The sequence below is a fragment of the Bombus fervidus genome, chromosome 10 (genome assembly GCF_041682495.2).
Source record: "Bombus fervidus isolate BK054 chromosome 10, iyBomFerv1, whole genome shotgun sequence".
NCBI lineage: Eukaryota > Metazoa > Arthropoda > Insecta > Hymenoptera > Apidae > Bombus > Bombus fervidus.
The window spans coordinates 6,002,334-6,023,103 of record NC_091526.1 but is presented as its reverse complement, the minus strand read 5'-3'; the positions used below and the strand labels follow the sequence as shown (position 1 = coordinate 6,023,103).

At 34.4% G+C, this 20,770-nt stretch overlaps 2 protein-coding genes across 2 annotated transcripts in view; both read right to left on the bottom strand.

Annotated features, from left to right (window-relative positions):
- Glurb (metabotropic glutamate receptor B) overlaps positions 1-20,770 on the bottom strand; it is a 306,906-nt gene that overhangs the window by 91,746 nt on the left and 194,390 nt on the right. The window lies entirely within an intron of this gene.
- On the bottom strand, positions 5,363-7,959 carry LOC141445844 (uncharacterized). The gene is made up of 5 exons (XM_074111935.1): positions 7,626-7,959; positions 6,323-6,883; positions 6,104-6,234; positions 5,934-6,035; positions 5,363-5,776 (listed from the first exon to the last, which is right to left on the bottom strand). Exons 1-5 carry the CDS (start codon positions 7,957-7,959, stop codon positions 5,363-5,365), a joined length of 1,542 nt encoding a protein of 513 aa, XP_073968036.1.

The following is a 20,770-nucleotide window of genomic DNA, read 5'->3' as shown; positions in this document are numbered from 1 at the left end:
AGTGGACGTAATCACCGAATGTCGGAATGAGTTACATCAAATTTGGTCGAATATACGTCCTTTGATGTCGTTTCTCAGGCTACGAATGTTTCAGGTCTTTTTTCTAGGCTTGGCCAAAAATTACTGGAATGAAGAATTTACCTGTATTTTGCTATTCTTAATAGATTATACCCGTAAAATATTATAAACAATTTATTTTATAATAATATAAATAATTAAAATATTATAGATAAAAATATTATAAATATGTAAAGAACTACGTTATTCTGAATATATTGATTTACAACATTTTAAACTCATTGTCAGTTGTGCTATTTATTCGCAGAAGGATTCTTAATTTTGTTTATTTATTTGTTTATGTAAGAAAGATATAAAACAGTGTAGAAAAGTTTGTTATTTCTAAGAACCTTTAATAAATATATCGAGGATTTTCAAGAATAGCGAAAAGATTTAAATTGTACGGAAACCTCGAATAAGGTTCTATAGTAGATTTTTGTTAAAGTTGAATTAACAGTAAAGTATTATTAAGTACTTCTACAATCTTCGTTGACCATTCTAATATCCACAGGTTGCAGATACTTCGTGAGGAGGCGATTTAATGTTAAACACAAGAAGCACGATAAGTATCTTAAACTCCTGCAACAATGTATCTTAAAAATCGCTTTTTCCCAATATATGGCAAACGTGCTTTGAAGCCTTATTCGAGTTTTTCATTCAATTAATATACACGTTCCTTTGTTTTAATATTACGTAATCAAATCTGGGCTAACAGGAAATGACCCGTTTTGTGTCAGTCTTAAATGTCTACATATTTATTATTATTACACGGTAGTCTTAGTTTATCGAAGCAGGACACGACAAAATGGGCACGACGTACGGGGAATTCTTTTGGGAAGGATTAATTTAGATGTTTGCAGGGAAAGGGAAGAACACGGAAAGGCAGAAATTTCTTTAAGAAACGAGACGCTTCGTGCGTAGCTCGCATTAAAACGAAAGACTTGGGACGAAAGACTGAAAGGAGAAGGAGAATAGGGTTTACTTACGAAAATAAGTTTCGCTCATTTGGTTAACTCTACTTCCAAACCAACTGACTTGACTTCCTAACAGGTCAAAATTGCTCAACTTTCAGTCTTACCTGCCCCTCTGGTTTACGTAAGAAACTTTTATGAAAAAACTTTCCCTTCTTTATCTGGCCATATTTTTATTTTCACGTTATTGCATGTAACGCTTTGAACGTGTCCGACGAAATGTAACAGTAAATTTTAAAAACATTGCCCTCAATTTTATTGCAGGCTATCGCAGTTTCAACACCTGTGTGTTGATCCTCATAAATCACGCGCATAAAATATATCTTTATCTAAACAGTGTTCCAGACATACTCGTGTTCGACGTGTGCCAATGTTGTACATTGAATGGGAAAGTCTCTGGACAACGTTAATGGACCAGGTGATTGATACGATCACGTACAGGCTATCCTGTAATTTACATCGCAGGGTTTCAATATATTTGCTCTATTGTTAAATCTGTCCCTTTTGGGCAATAGAGTTACTGGCAGCTATTGTATCGTACGACGACCTTGTTAGAAATTAAATCTCGATGTCGTGTGTATCTAACTCATCGCTATGTCTCTTTAACAATATAATTGTTAATCCATTATCATCTTCGAAAACTCTTAGTTACACTTGTCCTTGAATGAAAGATTGAAAAATTAAGATTAAAAGATATGTTAAAAAATGTAATTCACTAAAGTCCTAGCAGTGAGATAATAGATAAAATTAGGATAAATATAACATTACTGGAAGAAAATTTCCATGATTTGTAAATTATAAATAAATAAACAGTGCATTCGACTATTATCTTTTTATTTATATTCGATTTATTTTAACTATAATGTTAATGGACGGAATTTAATAAAATAAATTGACCGTAAAAGAAGTTGTAAATAAAATATTGCATTAGCTCTTAATATATTAAGCATTTAACGTTCTAATATAATAATCCTTTTTCGGTAGCCTAACGTAACATTCTTAAAGTGAGGGCGCTCGAAACACGGAAGCCTCTGAGCAGAAGGTATCCATCATTCAGAAATCCTGGTATTTGTGTAATTTGTAGAATACTCGCAGAATCTATGGATACCATAATACCTCATAAAATGCAACGCCGTACTAGAAATTCAATAATTCATGCACAAAATCAAGATACGATTGCACAATTGCTATGAAACTTGCATTAAAATCATTATTTTTATATTAAAATACAGAACCAATATTAAAACACAGAACCAATTATTTTATGCTTTACGATCAATTACGAAACTATTTCTTTTTTTACTTTACATACCAAAGAGACCAAAACATATCATAAATATCTTTTTGACCAGTTTGTTACATACTGTGATCATTAATCGAGGTCCTGTGGCATTGTTTGTGGACCAACACCGACATGTCAACATTCTACAGAGTTTGCAAACGGTCGAGAAACATTTCGGCGTTAACTGAGTCCATAACAGTCGAAACTTGGAAGATGAAGCGTAAACAGGAGTTTTCTGTACGATTTAGTCATTGACAAATAGTTGCTCAAGCATTTCGACAAATTGTGGGAAACGTTGTTTACAAAGAGGATTGTACAAAGTCTAAGAAACAACGGAGGAAGTTGAAACTTTGATCGAAGTTGTGGCACAAGTAGCTAGAAATGCTGTTACGCTTCTATTATTTGGACCCTTGATTAATCGTAATTGTAGAATTTGTTATGCTTCGAAAGATAAATTGCTCTTCGATAGGTTTTCGTAGAATTGTGAAAACTGGTGTCATTGTGAAGCTGAAATACAATGAACGTGTTATAATGGGATTTAAATAGGAAATGTTAATTGAAATTTGTTATTATACAGTCGGGGACCAAAACAAGTGGACAATGTTACTATGCATATATACATATACATGTATACTTAAGATTTATTTATCATATGTCCTCATAGAACATACATTATTTAGTAAATAAACGAAACAAATTAATATTTACATTTTGGTGTGAAAATAGCCATATCTACCGAAACTTTATTCATAGCAATTTCCACTACCAGTCCGCTTATTTTTGTACCCGATTGCATATATTTTATTACATAGAAAAGATGATTTTTTCTCTATAGTTTATTATTATACGTTATCATATTAAATATTATATTATATTATATTACGCATTTATATCGTGTTTATATAGAGGGAAAATGTGATTGGTTGTGGTAATAAAAAATGTCGAGTTTTCTTTTGGGGTTTATACTAATTGGAGGACATCGAGTGCTATCAAATTAAGACTCTGAAATTGTTCAGCGAAATTGAGAATACCCAATCTTCTGCAAAATGTTAGCTATCGAATACATTGGAGAGATCGAGGTCGCTAATTCCCAATTTTACTTTTGTCGTAGGAAAATTACTCTAATGCATGCTAGAATTCTTCTTCCAAAAATGGACATAGTCGATCTGCTAAATTGGTGTTAGCTCTAATCAATGTAGGCAATCCGATGAACCATCTCGATAATCAAAGTATCAATATTTTTTCGTTTATGTTATCATAGTTCCAAATCACATTTGTTTGAAGACAAATTGTGTAAAATATAGATATCTTTTTGTTTATCGAATATCCAAGCTATTTATAACTATCTTCAACGAACATAAAATCATAGTTCACAAGAAGACAAATTAATCTTCCAATTTTTGCAACACTAAAAGCTAGATTTGTCTGAAGAAGAAGAAATCGTATGAAACGTATGAAATTAGGGGAACATTCTTTATTTTTGTTTATCAAATATTCAAATTCTGAATAGTTATCTTCAGCGAGAATATTCTTCATAAAGACATCATAGTTCGTAAAAAAAAAAATTAATCTTCAAATATATCTTCAAAAAATACAAGGAAATTACATAAAATACGTCATTGTAAGAACGTTTTTCCCCCTCAGATATCGAAGCTATTCACAGCTATCTCCGAGAAATACAATCGACAAAAAGAATTGCGCGGCAAGAGCGGTATTATACGATATAGATGATAGTTAATGGTACAAATATTATTATTACAGAATAGGATTCACTAGCAATAAACAATTTCACTACACAATAATAAGTTCTCCCTAAAGACTTATATTATAATAACAATGATTACTTAGTCACTAAATGAATATAATAATAAATTCACAAGGTGATTATATGACTATTACAGAATTTGACAATTAACCGTGACGATTAGATATACTCGAGATGCTAATGACAAAAATCTTAGGTTCAATAACGAATGAACGGTCAACAGGATAGCAAATGCGCTTACTCCCTTGTCAAATGTCCAAGTCGAACTGAGCTCATGTACGTTACTATGTACCCCTCTGTACCCCTTGGGTCAACTATCTTCTTAAGGAGAGCTATACAACTACGTCATATATCTTTTAGACAAAACGTCCATCCTGTGACTAATATTATGTTTAGCGACCACATATGTCACTTCGAATCCAAGCCTACTGTCATAAATCTCGGGCAAACATAATCGGATTAAATCATAAACATAATCATAACAACTACTTCTAAGTTTTATTATTTAAGTACAGCTACAATAAAAAGTCTAGACTAAAGTATTGGGGATTTTCCCAAAAATTCCAAAGGAAAGGCCCCCATGTTCTTTCATCTCCGACACGGCCATCCTGACAATCACACGTCCTCGGGTGTATCTAAAATATTGGGTTTTCTCAACATTAGACTCAATACAACTGACATTATTTACACTTTAACTAAATGTCCAAATAAGCCAAGGATCCAGTTCAACAAAAAAAATTTTGATCGAATGTTCAATAAAAAAAAAAAAAAAAAAAAGAACAAAACTCAGTAACATTATGATTAGTATTCAAAGTGCTAGTTGCATCTTGTGGATTACTAATCAGATTATAATGACATGACAGACCATTCTCGATCTCGTACCTGAATAAAACTCACTTTTTCTAGATCACATTACCACACTGGGTGTATGTGAAAACACTATGCTAGATGTTATGGCAACAGTGCTAATGACACCAGAACTAAATTCTGTAACTGTGTGTTGATCTTGCATGTAAACACATCTAAATTTCTTTAAACCATATTATCAACATTAGGCGTATGTGAAACATTATGCTCCATTTTACACCTGATTACATCACATTACCACACTGGGTGTGTGTGAAAACACTATGCTAGATGTTATGGCAATAGTGCTAATGATCCTCAGGAATTGGTGTACTCATATCGTCATTGTCAATATAACGTACGAATAAGCGAGGTCGCTTAAGGCCTTGAGAATGGCCCTCTGAAAAATAGATGGTGCATTTTTCAACTCAAATGGCATCGTTATATATTCGTAGTAACAAATGCTGTATACTCAGTAGAATTAGGATGAATAGAGATTTGGTGAAACCCGCTGGCCATGCCTAGACTAATAAAGTATCTCGCTTTTTGCAATCTCGCGATTGATCCAATAAGAGGTGGAGGATACCGATCCGCGACCATATTTTTATTTAACTCTCGAAAATCTACACATAATCGATCTAAGCCGTCTTTCTTCTCCACGAGTAACATAGGGCTCGCGAATGGTGAATTACTATACCTTATGATTTTTGCTTTAATTAATTCGCTTATTCTCTCACGTACTATTCTTCGCTCTTCTTCGCTAAGTCTATAAGGATTTCTTTGTACAATGACGTTAGGATCAATTAGCTGGATTTCTAACTGGCCCGTATTTACGCGAGTACGTGGGAAACCCGTCTTTGAATTTTTCGAGAACAGAAATTAATCGACTTTTATCATTACCAATTACATTAGTGTCAACTTCATTAATATCGATTTCGTTTTCAGTAGCTTAATTACAGATATTAATTATTTTTGTTTTACAAATAGCGAGGCTATTTTGTGTAATATTTACGTTAAAACCTTTGCTTAAAATTTCACGACCAATCATTCTATCATATTTTAAATAATTATCAACAAGAACATTAGAACCATGTAAAACCATTAATACATACAACTGACAAAATTTGTGATGTACATTTGTGTACATTTAATACAAGTATTTCCTATTCCTCGCATTACTACCATATCAGTCATTCTTTTGCCAGAAAATTTCACGGCTACGAATTCTTTAATTAGTGAACACTCGGCTCCAGAATCGAAGTAAAATGGAAACAACTCACCCATATGACTTAATCTACCAGTTGGAGCTTCTACTACGCAGAAATCGATTCGACGCTCGTTATTAAAATTAGTTTCCTTTCGGTGTGCTGTTGTTATTGTTTCCTTTCCGCAATAACGAACAATTAGGCGCGACATGACCCTCCTCATGACACTTGAAACAAGACACTTTTGATGATGCGGTTGATCGATTTCCTTCTGAGTTTTGTATATTCTTCTTTTTCTCAATTATTATTCCCTTATGGCACTTCGCTATTCTATGTCCGAGAGTACCACAGTAGAGGCACTTAACCCGGGAGTCAGATGGCTTGTGTCGTTTAGCTTCAGGGCCCGCTGGTGAATTATCTGACGAAGGCGCCGATCTCTTCTTCGCGTAAGAGAAAACTCTCATTTCACTTAGAAATTGATCCTCGGGTTTGATATCACTCGTAAATGCCATTCGTTCAATACGCTGATCTTGTGAAATCAGTCGAAAAAGAACGGAGGCGTTGATTACTTCAGCCATAGTTAAATTTTCCCATCTCGTCTTCAGGAGAGAACGAAGACGAATACCGAAAGCTCCAGTGGTTTCGTCCTTCAGTTGTTGTTCATTGAAAATTTTCATTAGCGCTGAGGTTGCTGTCTCTTTTCCACCAAAACGTGCAGTGAAAAGTTCCTTAAATATTGGCCAGGTAATATCTTCACCTGGAGGGACTGCGGAGGAGTCCCACTTACATACAGGATGACGCAAGTACTCACCGGTCACGGCGTGTTCGGGGAGTACCTTCTAAAAATTCAAAGGGAGGTGACGTCCATCTGTCACCACTGCCAAGAGGAGGAAGACACGGCACAGCACACACTGGAGCGCTGCCCAGCGTGGGAAGAACCGCGCCGCGTACTATGCCTCACCATCAGCGATAGGCTAGCCCCTGAAGCGGTCATAGAGGCCATGACGCCGTCCGCAACTACTGCGAGCAAGTAATGCTAGCGAAGGAACGGGCGGAGAAGAACAGAGAGAAGAGAAGCGACCCCGTCAGAGTGGCTCGCCGAAGAGAACCGATATGACGCCGCGAGACCGCGGCACCACCACTACCGCCGTCATAGAAGAGCGCTGCGAAGGAGCCGTCAAACTGAGGAGGGTCTGGGCTCCCCCTCAGACTCGCACGACGACCCAGGGAACGCGGCACTAGAGGGGGTGGTCCCCCCCCCCCCCTCGCTACCAAACTTAACCAGGTTGCCACCCACAACAACAAAGGGAGACGACGACGAAGTGTTGCGGTAGCATATCTAAAGAAAGGAACCGGGACACTCCTGACAAGCGTCATGAAGACCACCGTGGGGTTTTAGTCGGTAAGAGTCCGACACTACCCGCCGCCCCCCAGAGGGCGGCCAGGCGTCCATGAGGATTTCCCCACGTAAAAAAAAAAAAAGAAGGTAATATCTTCACCGCTCAATACTTGCGTAAGCCAATGCACTGCAGAACCCTCCAGAGCACGACTTAAAGCAGAAAATAACACTGTGCATTGTAAAGGATTTTTCTCCATAATCAGATTGACAGCTGCGCACCACGTAGCTGGGTCAGAGCCCGCGGTTTCAGGGTTAAAACGCGGTAGCGGTAAATTTTTAGATTCCGCACTCAATTTTTGCACAAGCGACTGAATTAACTCGCGCATGATAGTCATATGCTCTTGCATTGTTATAACCGGCACTGATCCCACTTTTGATGCCGAGTTATCATTAGGTTTAAGAGCGTTTAACGAACCTTCATTTGAATTAGCCATTGTTGTTGTACAATAGAGATTATATTTACTGGTATAAATATGGTTTTTACAGAATTTGACAAACAACCGTGGTGATGAGACACTCGAGATGCTAATGACAATGATCTTAGGTTCGATAACGAATCCACGGTCAACAGGATAACTCTTTGTTAAACGTAGAATATATTTTGAGGCAGAAAAAACGTTCGCTGGGACGCTCGGTATATACTGCTCGTAAAGACGATGTGAAAACTCTCCAAGGAGATCGCACAAATAAAAGACTGACGAAAACTTTCCCCTGCTTACGATCGCGATCGTTTTTTGTATACTGGTCGGGCGATACCAACAAAATTCCAATCGCCGTTGCTAGGCAGTCCCGCCTAGCGGCGACATTGTTTCTGTCCGGAGTTTAATTATTAATACAACGCGTGTCTCATAATATTGACATTTCTGAGGGAAACGTGGCTTGATTTGTCCTCGAGCCCGTGCGCCGCTACAACTTTATTTTTTTAAGGAGAACTATACAACTACTTCATACCTTTGTTAGGTAAAAACGTCCATCCCGTGACCGTGGCTACGTTTAGCGACCAGTTGTGTCACCTCGAATCCAAGCCCATTGTCACAAATCTCGGGCAAACATAATCGGATTGAATCATAAACAATTATTTCTAAGTTTTATTATTTACAGCTTTAAGTACAGCTTTAATAAATAGTCTAGACTAAAGTATTGGGGATCTTCCCAAAAATTCTAAAAGAAAGGCCCCGATGTTCTTTCATCTCCGACATATATATCGTTGGAAATTATTCAAAAGTTTCTGTGCAAGTTTGATCATGGTTTTATCCTAACGCAACAATCTCAGTTTTGCTATTGCGCATATTCCTCTACGATATATATTATTTAATGGATTTAGCATTACTGCAAGTATTACGCGTGCATTTCCTTATAATTTAAGTTTGCCATGGAAATGTGACAGTTTCTAACAACGACGATGCAAATTTTCCTGATACGTAGTCCAGCATCGGTGTTTGTGCGAAAGAGTGCCGTGTTGCCTCTAAGGTTTATCTGCTCGTTATCGCGTTTTCTTTTCTGCGGTTCTTTCGAGAGAGATTTAGCGTATTTGAGCGCGAGGAGATGGATGTTCTTCGATCAATATTAGGGTTTTAGGTTTCTGATAATTTTAGTGAACACTCCAAGGTTTAAGGTGTCTGGCGTGGACGACTTTCCACGGTAATTTCATGACTTTGCTGTTACTGAAGGCGGGTGACACGTATACTGCGCAGTATACTGCGGATTTTTATGCAAATTCATATTTTTGAGAATGTAATTAAAAAAAGTATAAAATTATTTTGCCCGCTTAAGTACTATAGAAAGCACTATATTTTGGACATTTTATACAATTTTTCATATTATATGCATTTTATGCAATTTTATACTTTCAAATTTCCTGAAAACGCCAAATGCATAAAAATCCGCAGTTTAACGCTCAACGTATTAACGGGTCGACCACGCTGTTTCGTATTAATTACAATATCAGTTCTTCTGTATCTGCTGATTCATTATTCGCTATTCAGCGTACACAGACTAAAGTAAAAGAATCGAAATATTCATTAAATAAACTTCATAAATTTTCAACGGACTGTGCTTTGGTGAAAAAGTATTATTTTTATCCTTCTATTATCCCTTGAAATTCTATATGATATTGCATTTTTTCATTGCTGTATCCTTTCTTGGCCATTAAATCAAAGCATATACATTTCTTTCTTTCATAAAACATGTAAAAATTTCATACATAAGAGAAAAAGGAAGTATGCGCCAATTATACAATGTAATATACTGCACCTTATTATTGCTTTAATTAATAGTAATGAAGTTTTACTGTGCTCATAATTGTAAACTAATGAGTTGTAGGACGTGTTGGGTGTTATTAAATTACTGTAGTGTTTAACTTTAATAATGTTTAATTTGACGTCGAGTGCGCGTCGATTTAGATCGTAACGTGACGTACGTCGAGCTGAAGCGATGACGATACAGAAGTGATACAAACTTGATTCAGAATCGATACAAACCCTGTACGAACTACTTTCACTATCTATCTGACTGACTAACCGTGCGTCTACCAGCGACTACCGTGAACTCTCTGAACGACTGTGAAACCACTATGATGGACTATCCCGAGCTTTTCCTCGTTTCCCTTCTTATAGGGTGCTGAGGTCTTCGGAAGAGAGAGTTTTCTTCCGAGGTGGGGATGGAAAAACCCGTAGGCAACAAAACAATAAATTTTCTGTTCGAAGGCTTTTTAGTAAGTCTCAGGATTTATTCTTCTACGACTCCTGACTCGGACGTCGTTTCGCGGGCCATGTGGCCAACACATATGTTTCAACCTTACGACTTTCTCTACGGCCATGGGCTGCTACAATAATGTATTCCAATTTCACACTTTAATTTTACTTAATTTTCCCTAATTTTCATGATTTTTTATTCATAAATTTCTAGCTATTTCTTTTTTAAACAAAAAGAAGAAACTCGGTTCACGTTGAGTCAGTAATTTAAATTTCATAACCATTTTTCACACCTTAGTAAGGATTCATTAAACACGATGATTAGCACTCGTCATGTCACCTTCGATGGTCGCGAAGAATGTCTTTCACAAAAATATAGGAGTAACCAGCACGAGAAATCCATTCTGTGATTAATTAAGTCTGAAGGTCTGAAGTTAACTGATGAACAGATCAGGTGTGTCTCTGTTGATTAATCGGCCGACTCGCCTGTTGAACTAATCGATCCTTAGTAGTCGTAGCGTATACTATCGCTTCGGAAACGAAGGTTCGGTTTTGAACATTTCTGGCGATGATATATTCGGTGGCCTCTAATCGTTTGCGCTGATACAGCGGTTGATGCACTGATGTTGCTAAAATGAAACAGCATTTTTTACTAATTTAAATCATTCTAGATAATATTCTTTGATCTAACTGGTCACAATTTTTTTGTTAGCGGAATTATTTCTTGTTTATATAACAATATATTTTTTTATTATTTCTAATGTTATATAATACGATACGATGTTATTTAATACGATAAGATATGAAACACAAGGTAGAAAGTGAAAAAAAGCAAGTCTTTATAAATACGGAAACGTCAGTGTGTTTATTAGTACAAAAAATGGTTTTATAATTGAGTTGATTGATAACTTTCAAGTGACATAAAGTAATATCGGGTTAGTTTTCTCACATACAAATCTTTTCCGACTTATTTTAAATAATCAGATTATACATTACGGGATATTGTGGCTTGAATTCGTAATGATGAATGAGTAAAACGACCTAACTATCAAACAGTGGGCGTACTGACTGCATTCGTATATGTCACATGGGCGTGTGGGTTGGACAGTTTAGTTGAGGCAGCAATCTAGGTTATCGTTAAACATCAGCCGTTCAAACGGACAAGAACATAGAATTACGATTCATTTGCTTATCACAAAGAAAACTAATCGTAGTTGTTGATATTAACTCTCTAATAGGATTTGTATACTCGTTAAGATATACCAGAGCACTAGGTATTAAAATTTATCTGAAATTTATTCGAAATTATTACATGTGCACCGTAAATTAAAAATTTTGTAAAAATTTATTTTTCATAAAAAATTGTTGATTGTTTTGATTTTGATAACAATTTCGGTATAACTGATAGAAATTTTATAAAAAAGCAACCAGATTTTGCATGTCTGAAAGAGTCTGCAAAAGTTAGAGCGAAATTAATTAAAATTCAACCGCGAAGTTATCAAGGGCTACTTACATATTTTTTTTTTATAGCTTTCGAACTAGAGCAAGTAATAAGCCACGCGCACGTAGATAATAATTCGAAAATGGTCGGGATATTGTCGAAAGTTTTCACCTGCTGTTCTAAACGATCGCCTGTTTAGAACCATATTGTGGTATTTATGTTCTCAATTAAGTATCGAGTCCAAAACAAAACTTTAGCAAGGTTATATTCCTCTATTGATCTCATGTTCCAGACATAATTTTCACGTGGAGCGAATTTATGAAGCTATGTTATTAAGACGTGTCTGTGGAATCGCTGTGTTATCATACTTTTGGGAAAATATCAATTGAAGAACTTTCTGGAAAAGTAACTCGTAAAACAAAATGATGAGTCGAGAAAATTGTTGGAGATTTCAGTTCTAGTTTTTAAATATTCGCCACGTTTGAATTGGTGACTTTTAAAGAACCCTGTTCTGTTCATATTTACAGAACAAATAGAAATCTCATAACAAAATTTTTCAGGAAGCTTTTCAATCAATATCACGGATATTAATAATTCTGAATTAGCGATGAGTAAATAAATCGGTTCTTGTACCGAATTCAGTTTAGTGTATAACTTTTTTTTTATTATTTAATTTATACTTTATAATTTGTCCAGCTAAACATTCGGTAAATTTTTCTAGCTAGGTTTATAACTCGAAACTAACTTGAAATAAAAATTTAAAAGTCGTTAGAGAATCGTTCTTCTGAACTTATACGTAATCGATCTAATAATGTCATCTTTAATATAACAGGCATTACCATTATTAATTAATACACAGAAGTAGATAGAAAATTCCTCAGTTACAATTTCATTATGATGAAAATTTTTTTGTCTCAGAGGGTCCTTCGTACAATCTTGATATGATACAAAGTTGATTTTCTTCCTCGTTAACCATACCTTCATATCTGTAAACTTCATAATCATCAAGTGTAGCGAACACTTACTACTATCAGTAAGTTCGATACCATCTATCGATGAGGATAGGTATCTTTTTATCGAGATTGAAGTTGGACAAGTCTCGTAGATACGTTGGTTGTTACCAAGTTTCTACTGGTCTGTTCCTTTTCGTTCTCTTTATTTTTGAAGTAAATACATTTCCTCTACTATTAAAACTTGGAGGTGTTAGCGATGATGTAGTGGCGGGTTTGCGATTGTTTTTTCGTCGTGTTATCGTTAATCTTTTAGACGATTTTCTGGTTTAGACACGGCTTCGTACGAGGGGTTAAAAAATTACAAAACATGAAAACATAATGGAAATTTCCGACGGATACTTAGATACACATGAACGATACCTATCGTTATCCAGGTCACCAGTTTCAAACTTATGGTCGCCGAGGTAGGATGCATTTCACGTAGCGCACTTTGTATGAAGGACATTTACAAAGTTCTATGAATTTAGTTTGACTGATAAGATAAGCAGGTTGGCCCTAACGCGTCTATTTTCATCTTCTTGTGTCCCGTTAGTTCGCTTCTGACAATTTCCCATTGCAGATGCATCACGCTTACAAACTTTGTGCGCTACTGCTTTTTTAAAAAGTGCACGTATCGTTAAACCTTTGTACCTTAAAGATTTTTGGGATATCATCGATCAGTAAATTCAGCAAACATTAAGAACGAATGTTCCTGCAAGAAGATTTTTTGTTTTAAGAAAATAGTTTTTTACGTTCTGATTAGTCAAGTACAAAGCATTAATAACTATCGAATTCAATAGTAGGTTCTTCATTTACTTCCATTTCCATACTTTCGATTGCAATAGATTATATACAATATTATACATATTATATTATAGACAATTATTACATACTATACAGTAGATTACAATAGATCAATTACAATAATTTTATTATCCATTCTCTATTCCTTTCTCATGTTTTATAATCCAAACGTTCTACTCGTCTATATTTTCTTTGTCATCCTGTGTCATCGCTACTTTAATATGAGAAAATCACTCTGAAACAAAAATAAGATGTTGAGGACCAATGTTAGTACAAAGCAAGGAAAGCAAGATGGATATTCTATTATCGAAAAATGTGTCTACTTAAACAGTCACGTCTTTAAATAAATTCGATAACTGAATTCTACTATATACATGTTCTTATATACATTATACATTATTCATTATTGTTCTTATATACATTATCTCCAATTCTTTGAATTTTCCTGACCTTCGGAACATTATAAAAGAATCAGTAAAAAGAAGAGTTATCGTTGAAAATATCAGCGGATTATTCCGAGAAATATTGTCGAAAATCGCGTTGGTAAGCTGGTGTAGATTCACCTCGAATGTATTCAGAAGATTTCTGTCTCAAAGCGCGTACGTGCGTACGTGTTGTTGACCTTGATGGAAATTTCATGGTTACCAAAACGGAGCTCCATCGTGCTAGCTTTACGGGGTCCACATTTCCCTTCTGTCGTCTGAGGGGTGGAATTCGTTCCAGGCCTCGATATTCTTCGTGCTCGTAAAAAGAAAGGCAACCTTAGAGAAGGAAAAGGGATACGAAGGCTTTCGCAGAGCGATATACGAGACACCTCGTTCCTAAGGCGACTCGGTAAAGGAACCACTTTCGATGGTCACTGACAATTGGGCAGAACTAATGGTCAGCGTATTTCTCCCTTTAAATCACCCGGTTTTCGCTTTTCCCTCTCTTTCTTCAATTTTCGTTTTTGTCGATGCGAATGGCAATCGTCTCGCTTTTGTAATGTAGTCGATCGTCGTTGCTTTAGAACCTGATCTTGTCTTATTTATCTGACGGATTAGTACTGTTTAAATTTTCGAGAGATATCGGTACGTATAGTGTTAAGTATTTGGATTTTTCTTTTTATTCAAAGATTAACAGATTCTTTATATCATCTTTTAACCTATTAAAAACCATACAAACGTTTTTCATTATAATGTCATAACTATTTCATTCAACTTCATAGAATAGTAAAAACTGGGTGAAAGACCTAGAGACGAAGGAAATGTTAAACGAATCCTTGAACTTCTTTTGTAATAATATTCGCGATATTATAAGAAACAGAATTTGGTAATATAATTTGATTGAAAAAAATTGCAAGTACAACACCACGTTACTTAAACATTTCGGTTCATTCAACGAGTTAATGATCAATAAACTCTATTAGCGTATATTATTTTTCTTAAAAATATAAGAAATAATCATGTTTCTCTGGTCTTAATAAATTGATCCCTGAAAGGTTTAGTTACTTGCGATTCGGCGGATTAATAATGGACGAATTAAAAACGAAGAAAAAGGAAAGGAAATCAAATTGCACGTATTAGAAAGACTATTTGTTCTCAGATTATTCAGATGTATTGAACATTTGAATTAGGTTAATTAAAAGAAACACTTAAAAAAGTACAAACTGTTAATAATATAAGGACTACATAATCTATCCCCATTTAATTTTCATATCTGTATGTTCAGGTTTACATATATAGAATGATATAAAGTGAAAGAAATGGATGTATGAAATGAAACGGATAATATATTAAAAAGCAGACCAAATTTTAAAAGGTTCTCAGAGCATATATGCGAAAAAGTACCAGAACGAACATTTAACGGCAAGGAAAGAAATATTATAGCTTTCGTTTCGATGAAATTGTTTTTCGAAAGTATTTTTCGGGAAATTATTCTTATGGGTGATTTGGTAGTGAACCAGGTATCGATATGAATATCGGATTGCTTTTCCAGCAATATAGTAGGAATCTTTCAAACTTTTTAGACGAACGACTTTAAAGGATACAATATTCCTTTTTCCCTAGAAATCCCTTTTTCTTTTTTATCGACGTGAACGGTAATTGTCTTGATTTTATAGCACGCTCGTTTATATTCCTGACATCCTGGGATAGCAATAAATATGATGTTCAAAATAACTGAGGGATCAAACTTGTGGCAAATTCAGAAGTAGCCATAGAAAACAGGTACGTATATTAATTTTTGTAAATCTAGTTTATCATAAATTAAACCACCGAAATTCTCCGATCATCCTTCTAAACCATAAACAGAAATATGTGTTAAAAAATTCAATCAAGCTCTTGAGAAGCTTCCAGAATTCGAACCACGAGTTTTCACAAAATTTATTGATCTTCATAAATTCGTTTCGACTGAAAGGATACATGGTCCTTTCAAAGTGAAATACGATCTGTCGAATTGATTTTATTTTCAAGCTACTTCAAAAATTCTGCGCAGCTTCGTATCCATCAAATCCTCGAATTTAGTATATTTTGATCAAAGGATGTTCCATCTTTAGAAATCAAAGAATACTCTCCTCGTGTTCAAATATCATATAACATCAATAACCCGCAGACTTTTTTCAAATTTCGTGTTTTTTCGTAGTCATAATAATTTCGTTCGATTACATTTTTACTTTCTATTGCGTATTTACGTAACTATTGCGTCCGGTGGTTCCATTTTATTTTCTCCGATCTTCTTTGAATACAAGTCGTGGTAAACGAGGAATATTAGTGGAAAAGGAAATTTCATGAGTCGCAGAGCCGGAACAACGTAGTTTCGTGATCCACAAATGCTCGCGTGCGGCTTTTAATATCATCACTGTTCTTTATTACCTCTCTGGATTTTGCCCTCTTCTGTGTCCGTTATTTTATTAAACTACTAGTGCTTCTCGTTATCAACGCGTAACAAGTCTCACAGCGGACTCTCGAAGAAGATCGCGAGTCAAAGATACTTGGAAAAGATGTGAGACTGGTCGCCATTAGAGTCTTGTACTCTCTCTCTAATTGGACTATATATTTTTTTACTTCTATCGTTTCTTATTCAGTTATTTCTTTCTAAACGTATCAGAAAAAAAGGAAAACTGCGTGCCTGTTACATTAGTATTATTAAAAATATTCACACGTCTGGAATTCGAATATGCATACATATAATAATCAGAGACATATTTCTAATACGTTCATTTATTCGTTGATGTTTATTAATTCAATTGTGAATCCTTTTCACGTTGAATTGTATAATGAGTCACGCTCTACTGATCTCAGTTAACAATTATAGTTTAAAATATGATCTATTTTTTGATAATGATGTCACGAAAATTGTAGTTTAAGTTTCCAAGAAAATATTTTCCATGAATGTTTCGAGAAGTAAAGCAAAATCATAAGCCGAGGAAGATTTCAAATATGTGAATGGAGTTTCAATTTATTAAACAGTCTTCATATTGCATAAATAAAGGTTATATTTACGCGTCTCTCTGAATGACTAAAAATAAGAAGACAGTTACACGGTACTTTAGTACTTGCATCTTAGAATAGTATGTAGGTACATTTCAAGATAGCAAGACTAATGAGAAGATCCTCTCGGCTTGTCATTTATGTAGCATGGTTATATATTTCTCTAGTATAGGGCTTTGCTATAAAGTGTAACCCTGTAGACGAGATTTGAGTGTACTTAAATAAACAAGCTGGTCGCGAAACTTGCAACCGGTTCGTAGCGAGAAATAAAATTGCGTTCATTTTATCGCGTTGCGGGCTGTGAATTTGACCAAAAAACTGATACTACAGATATGAAAAGAATAATCTTATAAAGGATTTGTATCTGTATCGTGCACGTTCGAATATTTTGTTATTCAAGAGCTGTGGACAATCCGCGTACTTACTTGATGATACAAAAGAATACGAATACCAGGATCCATTTACGAATATCTTTTAATCCTTTCTCGTCTATGGTCGAGATATTTCGTAAAATAATAATATATGCAATGTAAAATATACAGATTAGAGATAACAAAGAAAATTTTTATGATTTAATATAACAAATATCATAGAATTATAAGCGCCTGAAAGTTTTTAAATTTAATAAAACATGCAAATGGAAAGAGAAAACTTAAATATTCACTAAAATATTAAAAAGAATATTGCATCATAAAGTGTCAGTAAAAGATATTAAATCCTTAGGATTCCCTTCCATTACTGCAATGTTAAAAACCAGAATAAATAATATAAATCGTCTGAGAAAATTGTACATGGTACGTTATATTAATGCTCTTAATAGGTTGAGATGTGAGGTATTCCTCCTTTCGATTGAAATAAAAATCAATTCATCAAACATCTCATAAATATAGATTTTAGCATCAAATCATTTTGACACTTTTTACATGAAAACATATCTCGTCAGAAATATTAAAAATTAAACACCATATGAGAAATTATATATATTTCTTTGAAACAAATAAAATTCTATTGTGAGATATTTCTATCGCGACCGTGGAAGGATTAAAAAATTATTACATTGCAGTCTCCCCTTTGTTTTCTAAAAAGCTATCTAAAATAAATTTGTTCTCCGTTGTCGTCCGTATTTAAAGAACGTGTACAATATTTTTTGTTCGCTTCTGCCAGCAGCTGTAGATCCTTTCGAACCAATTGCCATGCCCGATATGGTATAATCTTTATCAGCAAAAAACAACGAATTGAGGTTTTCTAGGGAAATGATCAATATGTATGGAGGGATTCGACAAACGACGCTTTATTGCAAGCTCATTCTAGCGTCATCCGGGAAGAGAAATGGTAGCACAGGAAAAATGGCACTCTCTTGAAAGCATTGTTTCCAAAACAATGAGCACCAGTACACCCTATTGAAGTTTGCAATAATATAGTGCAACATATTTTCCACGAGCCCTCTGCATTTCGGACACGTTCAGTTCCCCTCGGGGAAATACGCTTTGTGACGACAGGCGTGTTGGAAAACCTAGGAAACCGTCATTTTTACCTTGTCTCCGCAATGCGTGACCGAATATTTTAAAACAATTGGAAATGCCAAGAAATGTTTATTTCTCGAATTTTTTGGGTAGTTTCGTTTTAAACAATATTTCATTTCAAACAATTGATTTGTTACATTTCATGCTGAAAATGCTGAAAAAGTTGATACATATTCGTTAGATTGACATAGGCAATCTTTTACAAAGTTTCGTTTGAAATAATTTCCAAATGATAATAATAAAACAAGACGAACGAATCAGAATTTTATAGAGTTCAAAACTCTTCAAATATGTAGATTACATAAATAAAATAAGAATCGAATGTCAAATAATTATTTGTCAGTGCACAATCTGTGTTAAGTAAATTCAAATCATATTGAAAGTAGGTATTTTGAAATATTTTACCGCACTCTAAATGCGATAAAAATAGATCTACAAAGGAAACCGTAGTCAAAGAGTATCCCATACTTTTCTGTGCAACAGAAATTGTCGAGTAAAACCCAGGGATTCTGTGATGCACGTTTTTCGTAAAGCATTTTCTCTTTTTGGGATGATCGCGCCACTTTTTACTACGGTTGAGTTCGTGCCGGAATGTATCGAAGAATTTCGATTTACTAGCGAAATAAAAAGCGTTTTACCGCGCTCGAATTGTCAAGATAACGGGGAAAAACATTCGTAAAAAATTTGGACAATCCTCTAGTGACGAATTTATCAATGATTTTCTAAATGGCCTCTATTCCTCTATAAACGTTTCCTCGTTATCAAACGAAACAATATTATGTCGAAATTCAAATATTTCACAATTCAAATATTAAATATCAAAATTTGTTGATCTGTCCCTTGTTTTTCTCGGGCGATGTTGCTTTGCAACTGGCCGTATTTAATAATAAGACTGGAGAGGATTATTAATACTTTTGTGAAAAGGTTATTTTGGGAAAATTTAGAGTTAGAAAATTAGAGAAGTCTGTATTTAAATTGGTTAGTATCGTCTTCTCGGGGTATACAAGACAGTGTGTTTGCTCATAAAATAAAAATATATCGATGTGTTGTATCAGTGATTTAAAAGCAAGAATTGCCTGACCAATTTAACGATATTTTATTTAAATACTACACTACGTTATCTGTATCGTTATTACTTTAAAGTAAAAATCTGTCCTTCCTGTATGGTCGAAGAACATTTTTCTTATCTATTTCGATATCATATGTAGTGAAATACTATTTCAATTTCTCATATACGAAACAAGAATTCCAGTTTCTTAGTGGGAATAAGACGTTAGAACGTACGTATCATCAGCGTCATATGACATATACAGGAATGTGTTATACTTAATCGCTTGATCAAACTTTTCCCTGTGACGAAGAAGCAAAATGGAACAAGTTTCCAACATTGAACTTCCACATCACTTCTCTGTAACTTAAGTACAACATCATCAGTCAGACATAATGAAAATATAGGTATCATTTAACATCGACAAGATGGGAAAGACAGCAAGTGATTCGTTTATCGTGACTCACGTATTGCCATCCGTCGTCATGACGAATGACCAGTTTTCTGATATTTCTTCCATCATTCTTTTCCATTATTCCATCAGTAAGCAAGCCCGAGTTATCACGTTTAATAAATATAACAACGGATCGTGATTAATCACGGTCAAAGTTTAACCCGTCGAAATTAACATTTCCAAGATAACTTTTAGAAAAACTGCTGGGTTGTTATAATTCTTCTGAAATTACTGAAATTTATTGGAACATAGGTTTTTAATCGTTATACTTAATGAATAATATATACCACAAACATTCAATCGATTTTCAATTAATAATTTAAATAAAATTGCTTGTCATTGATAATTTAAATAAAAATCATATAATTTCATAATTTTGCTATCACCATATAATTTAGATATCAAGTAACACATAATACCATTTTTAATCGTAAATCGAGCTCTAAAACTATAATTTTTTGAACCAGGATATAAATTTTTGATCGAGAGATCTCGGATCCATGAAAAAATGTCTTATTTAGAGAAAAGGGGAATCTTTAATTAGAAAACTGATATAAAAAACCCTACGTATTAATTTATCTCAAAATTGGGGAACTTTATAATGAACGAAGAGAACAATTTTATCAGAAATGTCTCAAGGGTTGTAACGGGGTTAGAGGAACTTTTTCTTTACTCTTGAAACGCAAAGGTAAAAATATAAAACAGTAGCAATAACTTTACGAACCACCAAAAGAATTATTTATTATCTAAAAACTATCATTATAAAATTAATTGTCGTAAGATTAAATTACTATTAATTTTATTAAGTGAGAAACTATTC

Excerpts from the sequence above, each read along its gene's own strand:
- LOC141445844 (XM_074111935.1), bottom strand. The coding sequence starts at position 7,959 with ATGGCTAATTCAAATGAAGGTTCGTTAAACGCTCTTAAACCTAATGAT. Across the intron at positions 6,235-6,322 it reads GGGTCATGTCGCGCCTAATT|TAGAAGCTCCAACTGGTAGA; the intron begins GTTCGTTATTGC and ends ATTTCTGCGTAG. Across the intron at positions 5,777-5,933 it reads TTTTAAGCAAAGGTTTTAAC|ACGGGTTTCCCACGTACTCG; the intron begins GTAAATATTACA and ends AAAAATTCAAAG.